Raw genomic sequence first — 18,944 nt, forward strand, 5'->3', positions numbered from 1 at the left:
TAAAAATATGAATAGTTGAGGGACGCCTGAGTGGCTCAGTCATTAAGTGTCTGCCTTTGGCTCAGGTCATGATCCCAGGGTCCTGGGATCGAGTCCTGCTTCGGGCTCCTTGCTCAGCGGGGAGCCTGCTTCTCCCTCTCCCACTCCCCTGCTTATGTTTCCTCTCTCTCTCTGGCAAATAAAAAAATAAAATCTTTAACATATTATTATATATAAAGTATATATACTTTATGTATATGTATATATATATTAATTATATGTATATATATAAATAGGTGAGTATGAATAGGTTGAGTTATATGTCTAGAGGCAGCTACTTTGTCCTCCCAAAATAGTGAATACTACATAGTAAGAAGCTAATTATGGAATCTTTATTTAAGGAAATGGGGGCCTAAAGCACAGTTAGTAGAAATGGGATTTAAATTAGTTCTCACTTCATAACTCAAATTTCCAGCCTATGCTGCCTTTCCTCCTGGTTTCTTTGTTTCTTTCTCTCTTATTTCTTTCTTCTGCAAAGTGAGTATATGTAGGTCAATTTATGGGGCTTATAACTTTGAGAGACATGATATAAATACAAATCATTTTATTCCATAGGTAGAAGACACTTTTTGGTAATTTACCAGGAAGAAAATAAATAATAGTAGCTAACACTTACCAAGAATGTACTATGTTCCAGTTAATAAGCCCTTAACCTTTGTTAACTCATTTAATTCTTTTTTTTCTTTGAAGTATTTTATTTGTAGATTTTATAGATGTTTTATTTATAAAACAAAGTTTTGTTTTTTTAAAATTAATTTTTAAAAACTTTTTATTAACATATAATGTATTATTTATTTCAGGGGTACAGGTCTGTGATTCATCAGTCTTACACAATTCACAGCACTCACCATAGCACATACCCTCCCCAATGTCTATCACCCAGCCACCCCATCCCTCCCACCCCCCACCACTCCAGCAACCCTCAGTTTGTTTCCTGAGATTGAGTCTCTTACAGTTTGTCTCCTTCTCTGATTTCGTCTAACTTATTTAATTCTTGTAACAACCCTACAACATAGATCCTATCACTATCGAGGTATATAGGTACAGAGACACAGTAAGACTACATAAAGTGCCCAAGGCCACATACTAGAAAGCACAAGAGTCCAATTTGGTCCCAGTGGTCTGGCTCTAGAGTCCAGACTCTTACCCATCAGTCGAGCTGTGCTCAGAACTCATTAAGTGACTGAAATGTGTCAAGCCTGCACAAACCCACAGCAAAGGGCTGTGTTGGATTAAATCACATGGACCTTCACAGTGGCTTTTAGTTCTGCTCCTTACAACATGGTAGCCCTGTCTCCCCTCTCAATGTTTGTTGAATGAAAGAATGATCATATAGATTCTTTAATTCCAGTTTTCAGAGCTCCCCATTCTGTTAGTATTCCTGCTTCTCCACAGCTCTCTGCCTTTTTCAGTGTCCTTTCCTTTGCATGTGGTTTCTCCTTTTCTCCACTCAGTGCAACCCCACTCATGCTTTAAGGTCACAGCTCGACTCTATGAGTCAGAAGTTTTCACTTCTCTCGTGACTCTTTCATAATGCCCTGTATCGTCATTTCTGTTTATTTTGTGCTCCCCCTCCTTTAGATTCTAAGGCCTCTGAGATCACAATCTGTGCCTGATATAATCTTGTACCTCTGCCATGGTGTTAATCACATTGTCTGGCACAGAAATAACTGTTTATTAAACAAATGATAAAATGACTGGAAGAAGTATTCAGTGTAATTTTATTCCCTATAACATAAATCTGTAATAAAAATCTGGAAGCATGTCTTGAAATTCCATCAGGGGCATGTTCATATAAGAGGAGTAAATTCATTCAATAAAATAAAAAAAATCAAGACAAAAATAAGATTGGAGGAAAAAAGTGGAAGAGAAACAAATTTAAAGTCTGCAGAGCATGTGGGAAGAATAAGATGGCAGAGCAAGATAACCACATGCAGATATCAGACGTACTTCTCGGTTAAGAGCTAGAAAGACAAAAGACACTGGTTCTTAAGAAACTACCGAGGAGACAGAACCATTCGGTAACATAAATCCTGAAAGCCTCACACAAGTCAGTACACTGAGTGCCAGAAATCTGCCTGGAGGACCTGGGAGGGAGGAGAAGAATTCAAGTAGGCATTTAAGAAGTGAGTATGTGATTGCCAAACAGACATATTGAGGGGAAGGAAAGCATGCTAAAAAAAAAAAAAAAAATGTACAAAGCATGATGTCCTGGTCAGTTCAGGCTGCTGTAACAAGCATACCAAAGACTGGGCAGCTTTAGCAACAAAGTACCTTCATGACTTCATTATCTCCCAAAGGCCCCATCTCCAAATACCCAGGAGTGGCAGTGGAGAGGAAGAGGGGTGGACCCATTTGAGAAGCATTTGGGAGGTAGATGATCAGACTTGGATATGGAGGAATGGCACTAGGAGGTCTCATTTCTGGCATGGAATACGGGGAGGTAGACGGAGCCATGCATCAAGGAAGGAGATATAGGAACAAAAGTTTAGGAGGGTAAAGAGGACATATTTTTTTAAGTAATCAAAAAATTTTAGTGGAGGGATGCCTGGGTGGCTCAGTTGGTTAAGCGACTGCCTTCGGCTCAGGTCATGATCCTGGAGTCCCGGGATCGAGTCCCACGTCGGGCTCCCTGCTCAGCAGGGAGTCTGCTTCTCCCTCTGACCCTCTTCCCTCTCATGCTCTCTATCTCTCATTCTCTCTCTCTCTCAAATAAATAAATAAAATCTTTAAAAAAAATTTTAGTGGAAATAATTCACAGGCTATTGGAATATGTCCCTTTAAAGTGTATAGCTTAGTGATTTTTAGTTTACTCACAAGGTTGTACCACAACTGCCACTCTCAAACCTCAGAACATTTTCATCACCCCAAAAAGAAACCCTCAACTCATTGTAGTTACTCCTTTGCCTCCCTCCCCTCAGTCCTTGGAAGCCACTAATTTACTTTTTATCTCTGTGAGTAGAGTCTAGGTCATGAGTATAGTCTTTGCCTCTTCTGGACATTTCATCTAAATGGAATTACACAAAATGGCTTTTTTTGCAGGGGGGGGGTCTGGCTTTTCTCACTTAGCATCAGGTTTTTCAAGGTGTACCCATGTTGCAGGATGTATCAGTGCTGTATTACTTTTTATGGCTGAATGAAATTCCATCATATAGATATACTTTATTTTATCCATCTATTTATCAGTTCATGGACATTTGGGTTGTTTCAACTTTTGGGCTATTATGAATAATACTGCTGAACAGTTATGTACAAGCTTTTGTGTGGACATAAGTTTTCAGTTCTTTCAGGGATCTATCTACCTAGGGGTGAATTTGCTGAATCATATGGTAACTCTATGTTTAAGTTTTTGAGGAACTTCCAAATTGTTTTCCAAAGTGGACACATCATTTCATATCTCCATTAGCAATGTATGATGGTAAGGTATGAAAACCTACCCTCAAGTAAAATAAAACTTTCCCAAAGGCACCCAGTATTAAGTGGCAGCCCCCACTCTTGGCTCTCTATGGTACACCATGCAGCTGGCCTCAGTTTGATTTGGAGTTACTGACATGGAAGTAGTAGTTGAAGCCATGGTTGTGGATGAGTTAACCATGGAGAATCTGAGGTGAGAAGAAAAGTCCAGGCACAGATACTTGTGGACCCCCAGCAGCAGGAGAGGAGTCTGTGTGTGACTGAGAAGGTGTGACCAGAGGCACAGGAGGAAAACCAGGGAAGAGAAGTTGCCAGGAAAACCATCCAAGGGAAGAATGTCAGAGGGAGTGTGGCCAAGAGGTAACACAAGGCTGCCAAGCCTTAGCACAAATGTGGTGATGCCGCCAGAGTAGTTTTAGTGAAGTGTGGGAGTGGGGAGTGAGGGGAGAACTGGACAGAGCTTGATTTGGGCGGTCTGAAGAGGGGATGGAGCCAATCCAGCAAATTCTACTTGGCCGTCAAGGATGGGAGAGAGAAGAGAGTTGGCCAGTGGGGAACTGGTGTTTTTTGTTTGTTTCTGGTTTTGGCCAGGAAAGATACCTCTTGTTTACTTAAACTGCTAACAATTTAACTCCAATTCATTAATTCTCCCTTTTTTATAGCTGTATCAACAAAACTCTTATTTTCAGTCATTTGCCTCCTCCAACTCCTTCATAGTTACTTTGTGAGAAGGAACCACCCTCTCCCTTTTTTTTTCCTCTTCCTGTGTCTCTCTAGATCCTCTAATAAACCCATCTGATTCATGTTTCTAGCAGTTACACAATTTCCGAAGGGTAATTCGGCATATTAAAAATTAGTACCATCAACCTCTAAACTCCATGAGAATTCCAAAAGTTCTTTTCAGCATTTTGATAGATGCCCACCAACCTCCTTATCCTCTGTATGTAATATGCTATTAATCCATGTATAATGTTCTAGTGGGGAAATATACTCTAAATTCCAAATAACCACTTTACAAATATAGTTGGAAACATTTTGTAATTTTAGGACTTCCCCTTTTTTTTTCATTGGGTTTTGTGCTCTTAAAACTTTAAGAGAGCTTTTTTTGTTCTGATGAAGAAGACAGAGTAATATTGTTTCTCTCATGTTAGGGATGATGAAAGCAAGCCTTAGAGAAGTTAAATAGGGACCTAAGACACTACTGACATTTATTAGTCACTAATATTTTCTCTTTTGTTGGTATATACAGGGATTTCTTTTCAGGAGTAAGGTGAATTTAGTTAATGCCTTAAATAAGAAGAGAGATATCACTACCTCTTGAGATTTGTTTTCCTTTTAGAGAAAGGAAGAAACATTTGCTGTAGGAAAAACATGTGAAATCAGAGAGAATGGACAAAGTCATTAAGTGGAGTCTTCTAATTATAACCTTCAGGCTATATACATTTAATTGACAGTACGGAAATAATTTCAAAAACATTTTTTTGGTCCCTGTGCTTTACTTTTAATTGTTTTCAAGAAAAGGTCTAGCCCCAAATCCCTGATAGAGACGTGTTTTAAAACTGAGACTTTACCATCCCACAAAAGAGTACCATGAACATACTGGTTTCTAAATAGAAGAAAAAGTTTTCATTTAGATGATAACACACACAGTTTCACTTAAAAAGGAGAAATGAATATTACATTCCCAAGTGGGCCTATTTATGTATACAAAAGTTAGCACCAGAATAGTGTAAGAAATTTAGCTTTTAAAGCTTATCACTGTCTCAACAAAACAAGATACATCCGACAGAATGGGAGAAGATAATTGGATAAAAGGCTAGTATCCAAAATCTATAAAGAATTTATCAAACTCAACACTCAAAGAACAAATAATCGAATCAAGAAATGGGCAGAAGACGTGAACAGACATTTCTGCAAAGAAGACATCCAAATGGCCAACAGACACATGAAAAAAATGCTCCACATCACTCGGCATCAGGGAAATCCAAATCAAAACCACAATGAGATACCACCTCACACCAGTCAGAATGGCTAAAATTAGCAAGTCAGGAACACGACAGGTATTGGTGAGGATGCAGAGACACGGGAACCCTCCTACACTGTTGGTGGGAATGCAAGCTGGTGCAGCCACTCTGGAAAACGGTATGCAGGTTTCTCAAAAAGTTGAAAATAGAGCTACCCTAAGACCCAGCAATTGCACTAGCGGGTATTTACCCCAAAGATACAAATGTAGTGATCTGAAGGGGCACCTGCACCCCAATGTTTATAGCAGCAATGTCCACAATAGCCAAACTATGGAAAGAGCCCAGGTGTCCATCAGCAGATGAATGGATAAAGAAGATGTGGTGTGTGTGTGTGTGTGTGTGTGTGTGTGTGTGTGTGTGTGTGTAATGGAATATTGCTCAGCCATCAAAAAATGAAATCTTGCCATTTACAATGACATGGATGAAACTAAAGGGTATTATGTTAAGCGAAATAAGTCAATCAGAGAAACAATGATCTTACTGATACGTGGAATTTAAGAAACAAAACAGGATCAGAGGGGAAGGGAGGGAAAAATAAAACAAGATGAAATCAGAGAAGGAGAAAACCATGAGGGACGCAATCATAGGAAACAAACTGAGCGTTGCTGGAGGGGATGGGGGTGGAGGGAGGGGGTAACTGGGTGATGGACATTGGGGAGGGTATGTGATGTAGTGAGCACTGGGTAGTATATGAGACTGCTGAATCACTGAACTCTACCTCTGAAACTAGTAATACACTATATGTTAATTAATTGAATTTAAATAAATAAAATCTAAAAAATCTTATCACCGTCAATAGTAAAACTGGATAATAAAGTTAATACTAATAAAGCAGCATTGTACAGTTTCCATGCTTTTCATAGTGTATCCATTTACTTATACTTTTTAAAAAATCCAATGACAGTTCAGAACTCAGTGCATCCCAATCATTTTACTGTCATTAGCTCTTGTTCTAAGTATTGTCTTATATGTGTTCTTTTTTCCCGTGGGGATAAGTTTCTTGATAACAGTTTATGATATCAATCTCTTGCCCAATTCTAGAATCAAGCTCAGATATTTCTGGCTGCTTTGCTGTCCGACACCACTGAATTTAGCTGGTATTTTCTATTCTAGTTTTGTGACCCATAAAACTTAATATTCTCAGATGTCTCCTTTTCAGGAAGCCTTCCCAGCTCTCTTTGGTTAAATTTTATCCCACTTTTGTGCCCCCATAACACCCAGGGCATGTTTCTCTGGCATTGGACTTAATGGGCTTGTTGTTTTATAATAATTAGTTTATAATCTGTAAACTGCAATGGGATGTAGGCTCCTTAAATGAGCTCTTTACATCTCCAGCCCATATCATAGCACTTAATATTTAGTAGATATTCAATCATCATTGGCCTTTCTTTTTTTTTCTCAACCAAACAAATGCCTTTCTGTGAGCATGGAGATACTTTTGAAGTCAGTTCTTCATTATGTTAGTGCTTCTTGCTGCATTCCTATGAAACAACTTAGAACTCAGGTTTTAAAATGCTTTCCTGGTGTTTTCAAAGATAGCAGCTTCCACCCCCAGCACAGAAGGATGGTAGGTTAGAGAGAGATTATACTGCAGGCTGTGCCTTCTGTTCATATTCTTTTGTTTCTTAGAGGCTTTCTGTATAGTATCTTCATTTTCTTAGAGCCTCCTTTGTGTAGATTCTAACCCCTGAGATTGTTCTCTGGCTCCAGTGGGTGGATCCTTAAGAGTTTTATTTACTCATGCCAGTTACTGAAAATGTCTTCTTGCTCCTGGTGGGCACATATAGGCACGACCATGTCAGTGCTGGTACCAAGTACGGAACAGAAGTCAATAACCGGCTCAGAGCTCATCCCATGTGGCTTCCTTGCACTTTTTTGGTAACAATTAAGTAACAAGCTTAAGCTGTGTTTTATTTGTTGCTAGATTTCTGGGGAGAATACTGGCTTCCCAGAGTTAAATGGGTAAAGCACTCAGCACGATGATGGCACAGACAGCATTCAAAACAATGACCTCTTCCTTCTTCTCCTCCACCAACAGCATCATCATCATCAAGCTCACTCTGGAGTAAATGAACAAGGGGACGTGACTTCATTTCAAGCGATTTGGAACCAGGTCCTTCCCAAGCATTAGTGCCACAGACAAGATTCTGATGAATATAATGCTGAAGAAAACAAAAACTGTTTTCCCAAGGCTTAAAATTTTAACTTCTAAGCTAAATATTTTCTAGTTCTGAATCTTATTTTGGGATATTATTTACCATTTGAACACTAGAGTTGCCATAGTAGGTCATAACATTTCCATGGAGTTGAATGTGTCCATCTGGAAACCATCTGATTGCAAATGTCTAATATGTGTATATATTGGTTCTCTTCTGTGTTTAGCTTCAGCCAAATGCTAGGAAAATACCTCCTCAGATGGACTTTGGAATTTCATATTTATTACTAGAGCTTCTTCAATATTCTCATTTCTCATTTAACTCATGTCAGATAGCTGTAAATATGTTCATTTGGTTGCCAATAGTATATATCAGTAACCAAGAAAAAATAAATACAATGCAGCTTAACCTTGTTACTTAATTGTTAGCCCAAACTACAAGGGGGCCTTGTGGAATGAGCTCTGAGCTGGTTATTGACTTCCGTTCAGTATTTGGTACCAGTGAGTCCCTAAAATGCCAAGCTTGCTCTAATAATAATGGTTATTCATCTTCAGACAATAGAGCCAGTGATAAAATGCTTAAAAGCTAAGCAGAGGGCATAGTACACAATTGTTCTAGACAATGCCCAGAAATTGATCTAATAGGCAAGCCTTAACAACAGCTAAGATTTGTGTGGATAGTAGAAAAAATATAAATTTTCATAGAGCTGGCTTTGCCACTAAACCAGTAACATGATAGGACAAGTAACTTAACCTCTGTAGGCCTTAATTTCCTCATCTATGAAATGGGGAGAATAATATTTCGCTTTCGGGGTGTTATAAGATTTAAACATAATACAGGTAATTTTCCCAACATTATGTGTATCACATTACATGCCACCAACAAGTAGTACTTGAAGAAGATATTATTACTTTGTTTTCTAAAATCCACATCAGTATTGTTTATTAATGCCCTATTGATTTAGGAAAAGCTCTATGCAGATGAAAAACAAACAACAACAAAATTTTAAAACCCAGGAAAACCTCATCATCACATTGAATAAATCCGTCCAAGGCAAGAATGAAAAAAATTACTCTAGAGTTGAGAAAATATTTTCCACAGCAATTCCGTATGTCATTGTTATATAACCTTTGGGAATATTTCTCCACTCTCTATAAATGCAGGATACTTGATTCTCTGGGTCACCATGATGGCCCACTTAAAATGTTGTAACTTTGCTGTAAGCATTGGGGTCATTTCCTCAGTATGTACTATCCCGGTTGGTTTGTGATAGAATCAGCTTTGACAGTGACAACCATGACACTGTGAGAGTATGATAAGAAGAGTAACTGATTGGAGGAAATAAGGTAGAAAGAGAAATTGAAATAACTGAGAGGCGATGTGGAAAGAAGTGAGAAGGAAAATTGAAGTTAAAACAAGACCAGTACAGAAATCAGCAAAGAATTCCAGATATGAAGAGTGAACTGAGAAGGAACAGTAATGTATCTTGTGATTTATGACCTTTTTTAGAGGTAACGGGTAATGAGGGCATTGGTGAGTGTGCGTGGGGGGTGGGGCAGAGATACAGAAATCCAGGCAAGGAAAGTGCAGGACATGGGGATGGTGGCTGAGGCTGAGGTGGTAGATGCCCACATGCAGTATCCTGGATCAAGACAAAGGGTGGGAGACAAATGATTTCTCCAATAGTGTCTGTCTTCTTCACCATTTGAAGCAAAGATATAGGTGAAATGGGAGGGACGCATGCCCTTGTGAGGAAACGACCTAGCAAATGCCATCATGCTTTAGCTCTGGGTTATGGAAACCACATGTGACTGGACCATAACGGCATTAACTCAGAATCGCCTGCCCCATAAAGAAGGAACTTGCTGTATAAGTTGTTCCAAAAAAGTTAAATAATTTCAGAAACGTGGCACAAGTGAATGATGTCACCCAGGGAACAGGGAACACAAAATTAATTTCTCTCAAAACAAACTCCAGAAGAAAAACATCAGCCTTTTCAATGGAAATAATGGGAAATAGCCCAGTAATTCTGGTTTCTTTCTTCTGTGCTTTATAACATCTGTTGTATATTTTTTTCTCTTGATAAACCTCAGATCTTCCAGCAGATGACCTTGTCTCCTTCTTTTTAGAGTAAATGAGTCATTAGACAGAAACTTCCTTGACTCTCCGCTATCAAAAGGACAAATCTACCTATACCTCTACCCATTTCCCCCCTTTCCTGCTGTTAAATTGAAAAAGGTGGCCTGCTACCTTATCCAAGGTAAATCCCTCCACCTATGCATGGGTCCATGACTTCTGTCCTCTCAGGGACCTTGTTATATATATTAAATTCTTTTCCTCCTGTTCCTTAAATTTCCTTTCCACTGATTCTTAGAGGTTAAATATGGTCAGGTGTCGATTCAGAAGACTGTAATAGGTATCCAGAAGCTAAGTCAACATTTCCCTTTGGATGTCTCAGACATCTCTAAACACATCTAAAAATGAACTCATCATTTGTCCAACATGAACTTCCTTCCTCTTCCCCTCAATTTCTCAATCTCAGGGGAGTGGCTTCATAACCCAACCAAATATCTAGCTAGAAACCTGGAAATTATCCCTGAGTCCTCCTTTCTGCTCAGTCTCCAAAGCCATTTGATCAGCAAATCTTGTTGGATCTATCTTCCAAACTGTAGTCTGTAACCAACCAGTCCCCTTCATTTCTATTGCCACACACTGGTTTAGATAACAATCATCTCCTGCCTAGATGGTCATAATTGACTACTAACTGGTTTCAGCATCATCTGTATATGTCTCTACTAATCTCTTTTCCATACTGCAGCTGGAGAGATCTTTAAAAAATCTAGATAGGATCATGCCACCCTCTTATTCATTTTTGAAATCATGGTTTCCCATTGCCTTTCAGATAAAACCCATACTCCTTCATATAGCTTATAATACTGTTCATGAGCTACTCGTACAGACTTCTTAGCCTCATGTCTTGCCACTTGTCAATACTTCAATCATTCTAGATGTCTTTCAGCTTTTCATAATTGCCATTTTCTCATTCACTCTTTGCCTCGCTAAAACTCCTTTGGCTCCGAATTAATGTAGTGCTCCTCCCCTTCCTGGGATACTTTATTGTAATTACTTGTTTAATTCTTTGCTAGAGTATAAGAATTATGACTTTCTTGCTCACCAATTTATCCTTCTCTCTGTTTGCTCCTAATGTCTTCTACTATCTTGCTTAGTATCTGGTATCTAATAGATCCTCAGTATTTGTCAAATAACTTCATTGTTTTTCAGGGTTTTGCTTCATTTTTCTTACTGAACTATTAATAGTCTTGATTCTCCAATGGAGTCTCATAGAATATAATCACAGCACCTTTCAAATCTCATGTCTGTGGTGAGAAAGGGAGATTAAGCTTGAAGGTGGCCAGAACAACAAATGCTATGTTAATCCTTAAGGCTTAAAGGTTTGTGGTCATTAGCACTCATTTTCACTAAGGATTTAGGCATTTAGAGAAACCCCCTTATCTCCATATGAAGGTCATATAAAAGCAAAGACATATTTGTGGTCATTTATACATAAAGAGAATATCTGTCATTAGGAGGGAAGAGTCTTTAAGGGTTTTTGTTAGTTTTTTATTGCAATAGAGAGAATGCTATAGACAAGACTACCTTTGGAAGTTCTAATATGGCCAACATCATTTCAAAACTATTTATTGAATACTTACTAGATACAATATTTCACCTTATAAATCGTGCAGTCCTGGAGCCAGGAGCAACCTTTGCTGTCATTCTGGCATGCTTCCTAGACACCATCTGGGAATTAAGCCTACAACATCTCTGACAGTCATTACTTTACTTTGGCTTGAGAACTTTCGAGAATGAGATTCCATTGCTGATGAGGCCACCTGCCCTACTCCTAGAAGCTCTAATGTCACAATATTTTTTCTCCTGTTTCCTTTTCCTTCTCTAACTTAACATCTCTTTCCTGTCACTTCAATCATATGTCCTCTACTTCACCTAAGTCCTCAACTTAGAAATCCTTAAATACTGGAAGAGATGGTGTGGGCAAAGGGAGATACCTTTCCGGACACCTAGTGTTTTAAAGGACATACAGTGGGTAGATTTTACGTTACCTCTGAAACTCCTTCAATAATCTAGTAAAGTAAGAAGCATTAATGGCATTTTACTCAGAGGTAACTATAACTTTCCCCATTAGCTTATCTAATGTGGAAATACAATCCAAGATTCTGAGTCAAGAGACTGGGGTGCTAATTTATGTCTCTTAATGGACAGCTGCATGGAGTTGGCTCCTTTTTATTATTTCTAAAATTGGGAGTATGGTTCTTATTGTCCTAAGCAACCTCAGGAGGATTTTTTGAAGATAGAGGCTTTCATGTTAATGAAAGCCTTTTTGCTGCATGAATACATCATAGCCTTTGGAAATCACACCCAGCAGAACTCTATTGCCCTTTTGAAGTGAGAACTTCTCTCTTAGAAGTAATTCAAGCCCTGGGGAAATTTTGGCTTATTGTGTCCTTTTCAAACTTGTGAGAAAAATGTGTATGCTGGGGAGCAATAATTTTCATTGCAGCCAGAGAGTACCTGTCAACACTAAAGCAAGTCCCAAATCATTGGGAGACTAAACAACCTGGACTAAAATAACATTGACATTCATGTTGAGACAGTCAGGAGTGATTTAGAGTCAGAGTTTGATGATCACCACAACAAACTCTTCTAGAGATTTACTAACACTCCAAGGTCAGTGTTTGGAAATTCTTAATGAGTACTCCAATAATAGAAGTATATTTGGACCAAAATAGTATTTTACACTATGTGTATAAATTTTGATTTTGCCACATTTGCAGGATTTTAATAGGTTGAATTAAAAAAAAACTACTTGATTTGAAAAATATGTTACCAAATAACTATTTTGAATATTTTTCTTTTTTTAATTGACTTCGTCGGTGAAATTTAGACAATCTCAAAACCACCTATAACTCAAGGGTTTTGGAAATGCTTTAGCACCATCCGCATTCTTTTGGGTTTCTATTATTTTAACTCTGGGGATTTCTTTACATTCCTTTATCAGGTTCTCCAAAGTACTTATTCAAATTGGAGAAATCAGGTCTGCAGACTGCATCCCCAGCGCCTTTTCCAATGATGATAACTGCCTTTAAAATTCTTTCAGACCTGGAGAACTTTCAGTGTGAAATCAGTGGGTAAGTATTTCTTTAAACTATTGTAGATTATGTAAAAATCTTGACAAGATAAATATGCCTAACAAAACTGAAAGAAACATGCTATGATATTAATAAGAGTTGTCTTTGGATGATGAGATGATGGGTAACTTTTTTTCCCTTCCTTTTTCCTTACTGTCTTATTTTAAATGGAGAATATATATTGTTTTTTAAATATTCTTTTTATTTTTTTATTATGTTCAGTTAGCTACTATATAGTACATCATTAGTTTTTGATGTAGTGTTCAGTGATTCATTAGTTACTTATAACACCCAGTGCCCATTATAGCACGTGCCCTCCTTAATACCCATCACCCTATATTGCTTTTATAATAAAGAAGCTTTACTGTTGAAAAAGCAGTTGTAGACACAATAATAGCCACACATAAAAATGAGACCTCAGGTACACGTGCAGGTGACAGAATGCTAAGGAGGGGCACAGACCCATCTCCTGACTGCAGAAACAGATTGTAACTGGATAGTCTGGCCCACCTGGCTTTCAGGTGCTGGCTTCATTGTGGATCACAAATATAACTCCAAACATGGTGACAGGTCTTTGGTACCAGGTTATTTCCAACCCCTTATGGAAGGGTAATACCTTCCTCAGGTAGGTCAGCTGAATAATTTTGGTTTTGACCTGAGAATCTAGTTTAGTTAATCTAGTCTGTTTGGTTCTAAGTAATATATTTACTCTTCAGTAACAAGTGTTAACAAGATAAAAAGTGTCTGTATAGACGTGAAGGGGAATCAGACTTGTCAATTGTCCAATCTTGACTTTTAATGGATTATTTACATTAGGGAAATAAGAGAAGTGCTGCCAAAATGTCTGGGAAGAGATACCAAGTTCTTTTTACGAACGCAGAAAGATCCTATCAAGTCTAGAAAGCTGGCAGGAACTTCTGTCCTAGGATGTTTACTAAATGCTGATTTAAATTGCTAAAACAAACTAAAAAATTTATAGTACACGTGCATACAAATATATAGTTATTCAAAGGCAAACTCTTTACAGTTTTATATTTTATTCATTTCTTCATCAATTCACTAATTCATCAATTGCTTTTCTTAGTATCTTCTCTGTGAGGGACAAAATCTTTGGAGCTGGGGAGTACACCAGAGAAGAAAACACAAAAATCTCTGCATTCATAGAGCTTATGTTTATAGTGCTAGAGAGATTTCAAAACAAATAAACAAGTAAAATATGTAGTATGTTATATGGGGAAAACTGTTATGAGGAAAAATAAATCCAGGAGGTGAGAGAGCGCATGCCAAATAGGAGGTGAGTGTGGGGAGAGAGGTCTTGTTGTTTTATTTTTTTTTTAAGATTTTATTTATTTATTTAATTGACAGAGAGAGAGAGAGAGCAAGAGAGGGAACACAAGCATAGGGAGTGGGAGAGGGAGAAGCAGGCTTCCCGCTGAGCAGGGGACCGGATGCGGGGCTCGATCCCAGGACCCTGGGATTATGACCTGAGCCGAAGGCAGACGCTTAACAACTGAGCCACCCAGGTGCCCCGGTCTTGTTGTTTTAAATAGGGTGGTCAGGAAAGGCCTTACTGATAAGGTAACTTGGTGAAGAGATGTAAAAAGAGTTGGTTCCAGACATCTTTAATATTTCCCTTTCACAAATCATTTGGGTAGCAGAAGTGGGAGAGACCTGATGCAGTGTTTCTGTTATTTTTACTGCACATGGGAAATAATCTAACTTTTTATGCCTTGAGCATGGCACCTTCAGCACAAGAATATGGTTTTTACACAGAAATAATACATGGTAAAAAATTTTCCTTAAAGTTATATGCCTAGTGCACAGACCCACTCAACTGTCACTCTTTGGGGGTCTGATTGCACTAACACAACCATACACAGGAACATTAGCTTTTTTTTCCTATTCATTCACGTGTTTGCTTTCTGAAGTTGACTTTGAGCATGCTGAAGGCAGGGGTGGGACAATGATTTGTTCATCTTAGCAGCCTCAGTGCTTAGCCCAGTGCCCGGCATTTGTCAGGTCCTCAGGGCTTACCAGTTGAATAAATACATTCTGAAAGTAAAATAGACATTGATTTCAAATAGCTTAAGAGATTCATGCCCAGTGGCCACATTTACCTATTAAACTGCCCAAAGTAAATAACTGTCTTACATCATGATGACCTCTCACCTTCTTTAGGCCCTATATGGCACTGCTACAAGGACTCTGTAAAACAAAGCGATGGTGTTTCCAACAGCAGTACGTCCAGTATGAGGAACTCTAAGAGGTTGTTTTTAATCCCCATTTTTCCCATGACAGTGCTGTAACATGGGACCTCTGTTATACCCACATATTTCTTCTACCTAGGCGACAGATCTGGGGCTGTGTCCTCTTTCTGACTAGATTAGGGGACAAAATTATGATGGTTTATGATATCCATACTTGAGAGAGCAATGAAAAGGGGGCAAAGGAAACTAAAAGCTTTATTTTACAGTGGAGTCCTGATTCTAGACCTTACTAATTGTGTGGTTTTAGACTAGTTGCTGCATCTCTGCAAATCCATGACCTCATCTGTAAACTGGGAGTACTAATTACTATCGTTTGGAAGCATTGTTATGAAGCATCATTGTGTTGGTCATAATGGTATTATTATGAAGGTCAAGTTGGATAATATATAAAGCATTTGGTATGGTGCCTGGTACATGATAATATATAAAGCATTTGGTATGGTGCCTGGTACGTAATGTGACTGTTCAATAGGTTTTTGTTAATACTTTCACTACTACTATTAGAGAAATCAGGCAAGTAAGATTTTTTAAATCAGTTGTTGAATGTTTATATGATCATTGAGGATGATGCTCATCAATATATTTGCACTTCAAAATTTACCTCCTTCTATATACTTGTGATAATATTAAACCAAGTAACATTTGTAATATTCTTGAATGTCTCTCTTATCACTTAAGAATATGAAGAAAAGTTAAGATATTGTATGAAAAAAATGTCAGCTGCAAAATGGAATGGTATCTCACAGAACATTTCTGTGGTTCTGGAGCGCCTTACATGCTAAAGAGCACTTTAGCAGGCATTTTACCATCATGGTGGTTGACGTAATCTCTGCCAGTCTGAGACTTTTCTTGGGGAAAGATACAGTCAATGGAAGTCCTTATCTTTTTAGGTGGAAAAGTAATGCCTTAATGAGGTCTGAACTCTAGTCTGATAACTTTCATTTCTTGTTTCCTTAGAGTCTTGAAGTATGACTAAGGACAGAGACCAGTACCAGCACAGACATTACCAAGTTGTGTGATTATGGAGATGGTCTACCTGATGCTGAAAATGTATCTAGTTTTTTGACAACGGCTAAATAACCATGGGGTCAAGTGGACTTGGAAAAGCAGCAACATTAGATGAACTGTTGAGCACTTGCATTGAGATGTTTGGTATGAGCCTTTTCTCCCTTTGATATACCTTGATACTCTCACTTCTCCCTATTCAGATGCGAGTGTTGCTGCTGAACAGAACTCGGTCTCCATCTTTGGCATTTAAGTCCTTTTTGATTGACCCCAATCTATCTCTCTAGTAACACTGCCCTGTGCATTTCCTTCCCTTTAATGCCCACAGCTAATATGCCAGTCATACTGTCCCCTTAATGTTTCTGGAACATCCCCTGCATCTTTCTACCTCTGTGCCTTCATTGAAATTCTGCTTCAGGGCTCATCTCAGATACTGTTTCAGATGTTCATTATACCGTACCTAATCTCTGCTGTCAGGAATGCTGATTGCTTCCTCCCACTGCCCTTTGTGACTTTCCCATATGGTATGATCATTTCTCGGTCTTTTGGCTCACATAATTGTGGATAGCACAGTCTGCTGCATTCTAATTTGCATATATGTCTCGTATCTCCTACTAGGTTACAGACTTTACAGCTATATGCTTTATGTTGTTTACATATCCACCTCAGCATTTCAGATTATTCTTTGTACAGATGGTGTGACCTTTGTACAAAACAAATGGAGTTGTTTTAATTGTTTTTTAAATTGATCATTACAGGAAGAGTTAGACCAGAGTAGGGTGGCCAGATAAAATACAGGATGATCAGTTAAATTTGAATTTCAGATAAAGTTTGTTTTTAGTGTAAGCATGTCTTAAATAATGCATGGGTCATACTTATACTAAAAAATTATTTGTGGTTCACCTTAATTCACATTAACTAAGTGTCCTGTATTTCTGTTTGCTAAATCTGGCAGTCCAGCACCAGAGGGAGGGTGAAACCCCACATCCACTTAACTTGTAAGAAGGTACCAATGGAAGGAGGAGGAAAACAATAATTGGGTATACGAGAAGTTTTTGACACTAATGTTTCTCTACTCTTATTAGAAAAAGAGAAGAGTAGCACTGTTGTCTCCTCACCCCTTTTATTTTATTTTTTAACAGATGACAATGGAGAGCTGAATAATAGTTATTTGCCAAGAATAGTTCTACTGATGCACCGATGGTATTTATCTTCCACTGAATTGGCAGAAAAACTTCTCTGCATATATCTTTTCAACTACTGTGTAATTTTTACAATCATAAATCAAGTTCTGTATTTAGATAGAGCATCTAACAAAAGCCAGTAAATTAAGATGAATAAATAGTCTTTAGTCAGTTATCCAGCTGTTTTGTGGATATATATAGATGTCTAGACAAGACATCTGGATGATGGACCAAACAGTTGACTATCCATCTGGATGTTTTGGCTCGACTTAAAAATAACCACTAGATATAAAATGAAACAGAAGCTATAGGCTGAATGTTTCTAACTTGACTTAAACATTTCTGTTGTTAGTACAATGAAAGAATAGTCAACACTGATTCCAGACCTAATTCATTCCTTTTAGGATGGCAAAATGATGGCTGTAGAGGATACAGTTTAGACACATGGAAATGCCAGCCAAAATAATAGGATCTGGCTCAGGCACAAACACCACCTGAGTTTTCATATCTTCCCTTGCTTACAAGACACAAAGAACATTCTAGCAAGTTTATTGCAATTTGTTGGTTGATCTTAATTTCAGATTTCCTTCTGATATAAAAGCAAAAAAAAAATAGTTAGAAACTCCATTTTATAATAAGGGCTTTTAGCAGTCTACCACTTTTGAACACACAGCAGTCCTGAAAGGTGGTTGTAAAGCCAAATGGCCCAAAATGAAAAAACAGTCTCAGATTTATAAGGATGATTTTTTCCTGGAGATCTAATGTTTATCATGTAATCACTAATATTGGTTCCGACAGTCTCGGCCTGCTTCAACCCCAGGGGACCTTGCAGATGACTGGGAAGCCCTACAGGGTAGGAGGAGCCTGAAAGGCAGAGGGTCTGTCAAATGATTATGAGGGCCATGTGGGCGTCCATCTGCTCATTGCAAGCTTGCTCCACTTCCTCCTTCTTCCCTCTGTCCTCCCTACAACCTCAGGGCCGAAGGGGATGCAGAAAGGGTTAAGGGGACATTCAACCTGAACAGAGGTCCCTGAAAGTGAGCAAGATCCTCGTCCCCAGATCTCAATATCGAGGGGTAGTGTGTAGGTGACAATTAGTGCTGACATCGTCAGAGCCCCTTCTCTTCCCAGCTGAACGTCCACATAACCCAAATGTCCCCAGGATGGCCTTCTTATTAGGACTTCATCTAAATTGGTCAAACAGCTGCAGGTGTGGGCAAAGGAAACCAGGTGCATGGATTTTTTCTTTAACTAGTGTACGTATCGAGATGCCAGTGGAGAAAGCTGTGATGAATTTCGGTTAAAGATCTGCTACTTCATGAGGTAAATATACATGTAATTGTCTTGTAGTGTATGGTTCTGGAATTGTTGACAGTTTCTTTCTGCCCAGACAGTAGACCTAGTCTGGCAATAGAATTGACTCAGATTCCCCCCTTTCCTGATTTTATTTAAATTGGCCTTCCTCTGTTCCTGGGGGTAGAATTTATCTTTCTTTTAGAGATCAAGCAGTAGCAAATGTGATTAGGGAATAAAACTAGCTCTTGGAAAGAGTAAATTCATTTTATCTTTCTATTTACCCACCATAAGTTTTCCCATCTAGTTGCCGTAAGTTGGGGGAAGGGTTTGATTTCAGCTGTGGTTCAGCACT

General features: G+C 38.4%; 1 protein-coding gene across 14 annotated transcripts in view; it reads left to right on the forward strand.

The window, feature by feature from the left end:
* The window catches only part of RASGRP3 (RAS guanyl releasing protein 3), a 110,572-nt gene that overhangs the window by 56,408 nt on the left and 35,220 nt on the right, over positions 1-18,944 (forward strand). For 4 of the 14 annotated variants that reach the window (XM_027621817.2, XM_027621815.2, XM_027621816.2 and 1 more), the window contains exons 1-5: positions 9,763-9,893; positions 12,711-12,840; positions 16,065-16,259; positions 17,255-17,357; positions 18,557-18,619. In XM_027621817.2, coding sequence (XP_027477618.1) covers positions 16,190-16,259; positions 17,255-17,357; positions 18,557-18,619 — 236 coding nt within the window. In that variant the 5' untranslated portion in view covers positions 9,763-9,893; positions 12,711-12,840; positions 16,065-16,189. Of the gene's footprint in view, positions 1-7,515; positions 7,591-9,762; positions 9,894-12,710; positions 12,841-16,064; positions 16,260-17,254; positions 17,358-18,556; positions 18,620-18,944 lie in introns of those variants that run through there. The other 10 variants (XM_027621806.2, XM_027621808.2, XM_027621812.2 and 7 more) reach the window with 4 other exon arrangements.

Source organism: Zalophus californianus, chromosome 8 (genome assembly GCF_009762305.2).
Source record: "Zalophus californianus isolate mZalCal1 chromosome 8, mZalCal1.pri.v2, whole genome shotgun sequence".
Classification (NCBI taxonomy): domain Eukaryota; kingdom Metazoa; phylum Chordata; class Mammalia; order Carnivora; family Otariidae; genus Zalophus; species Zalophus californianus.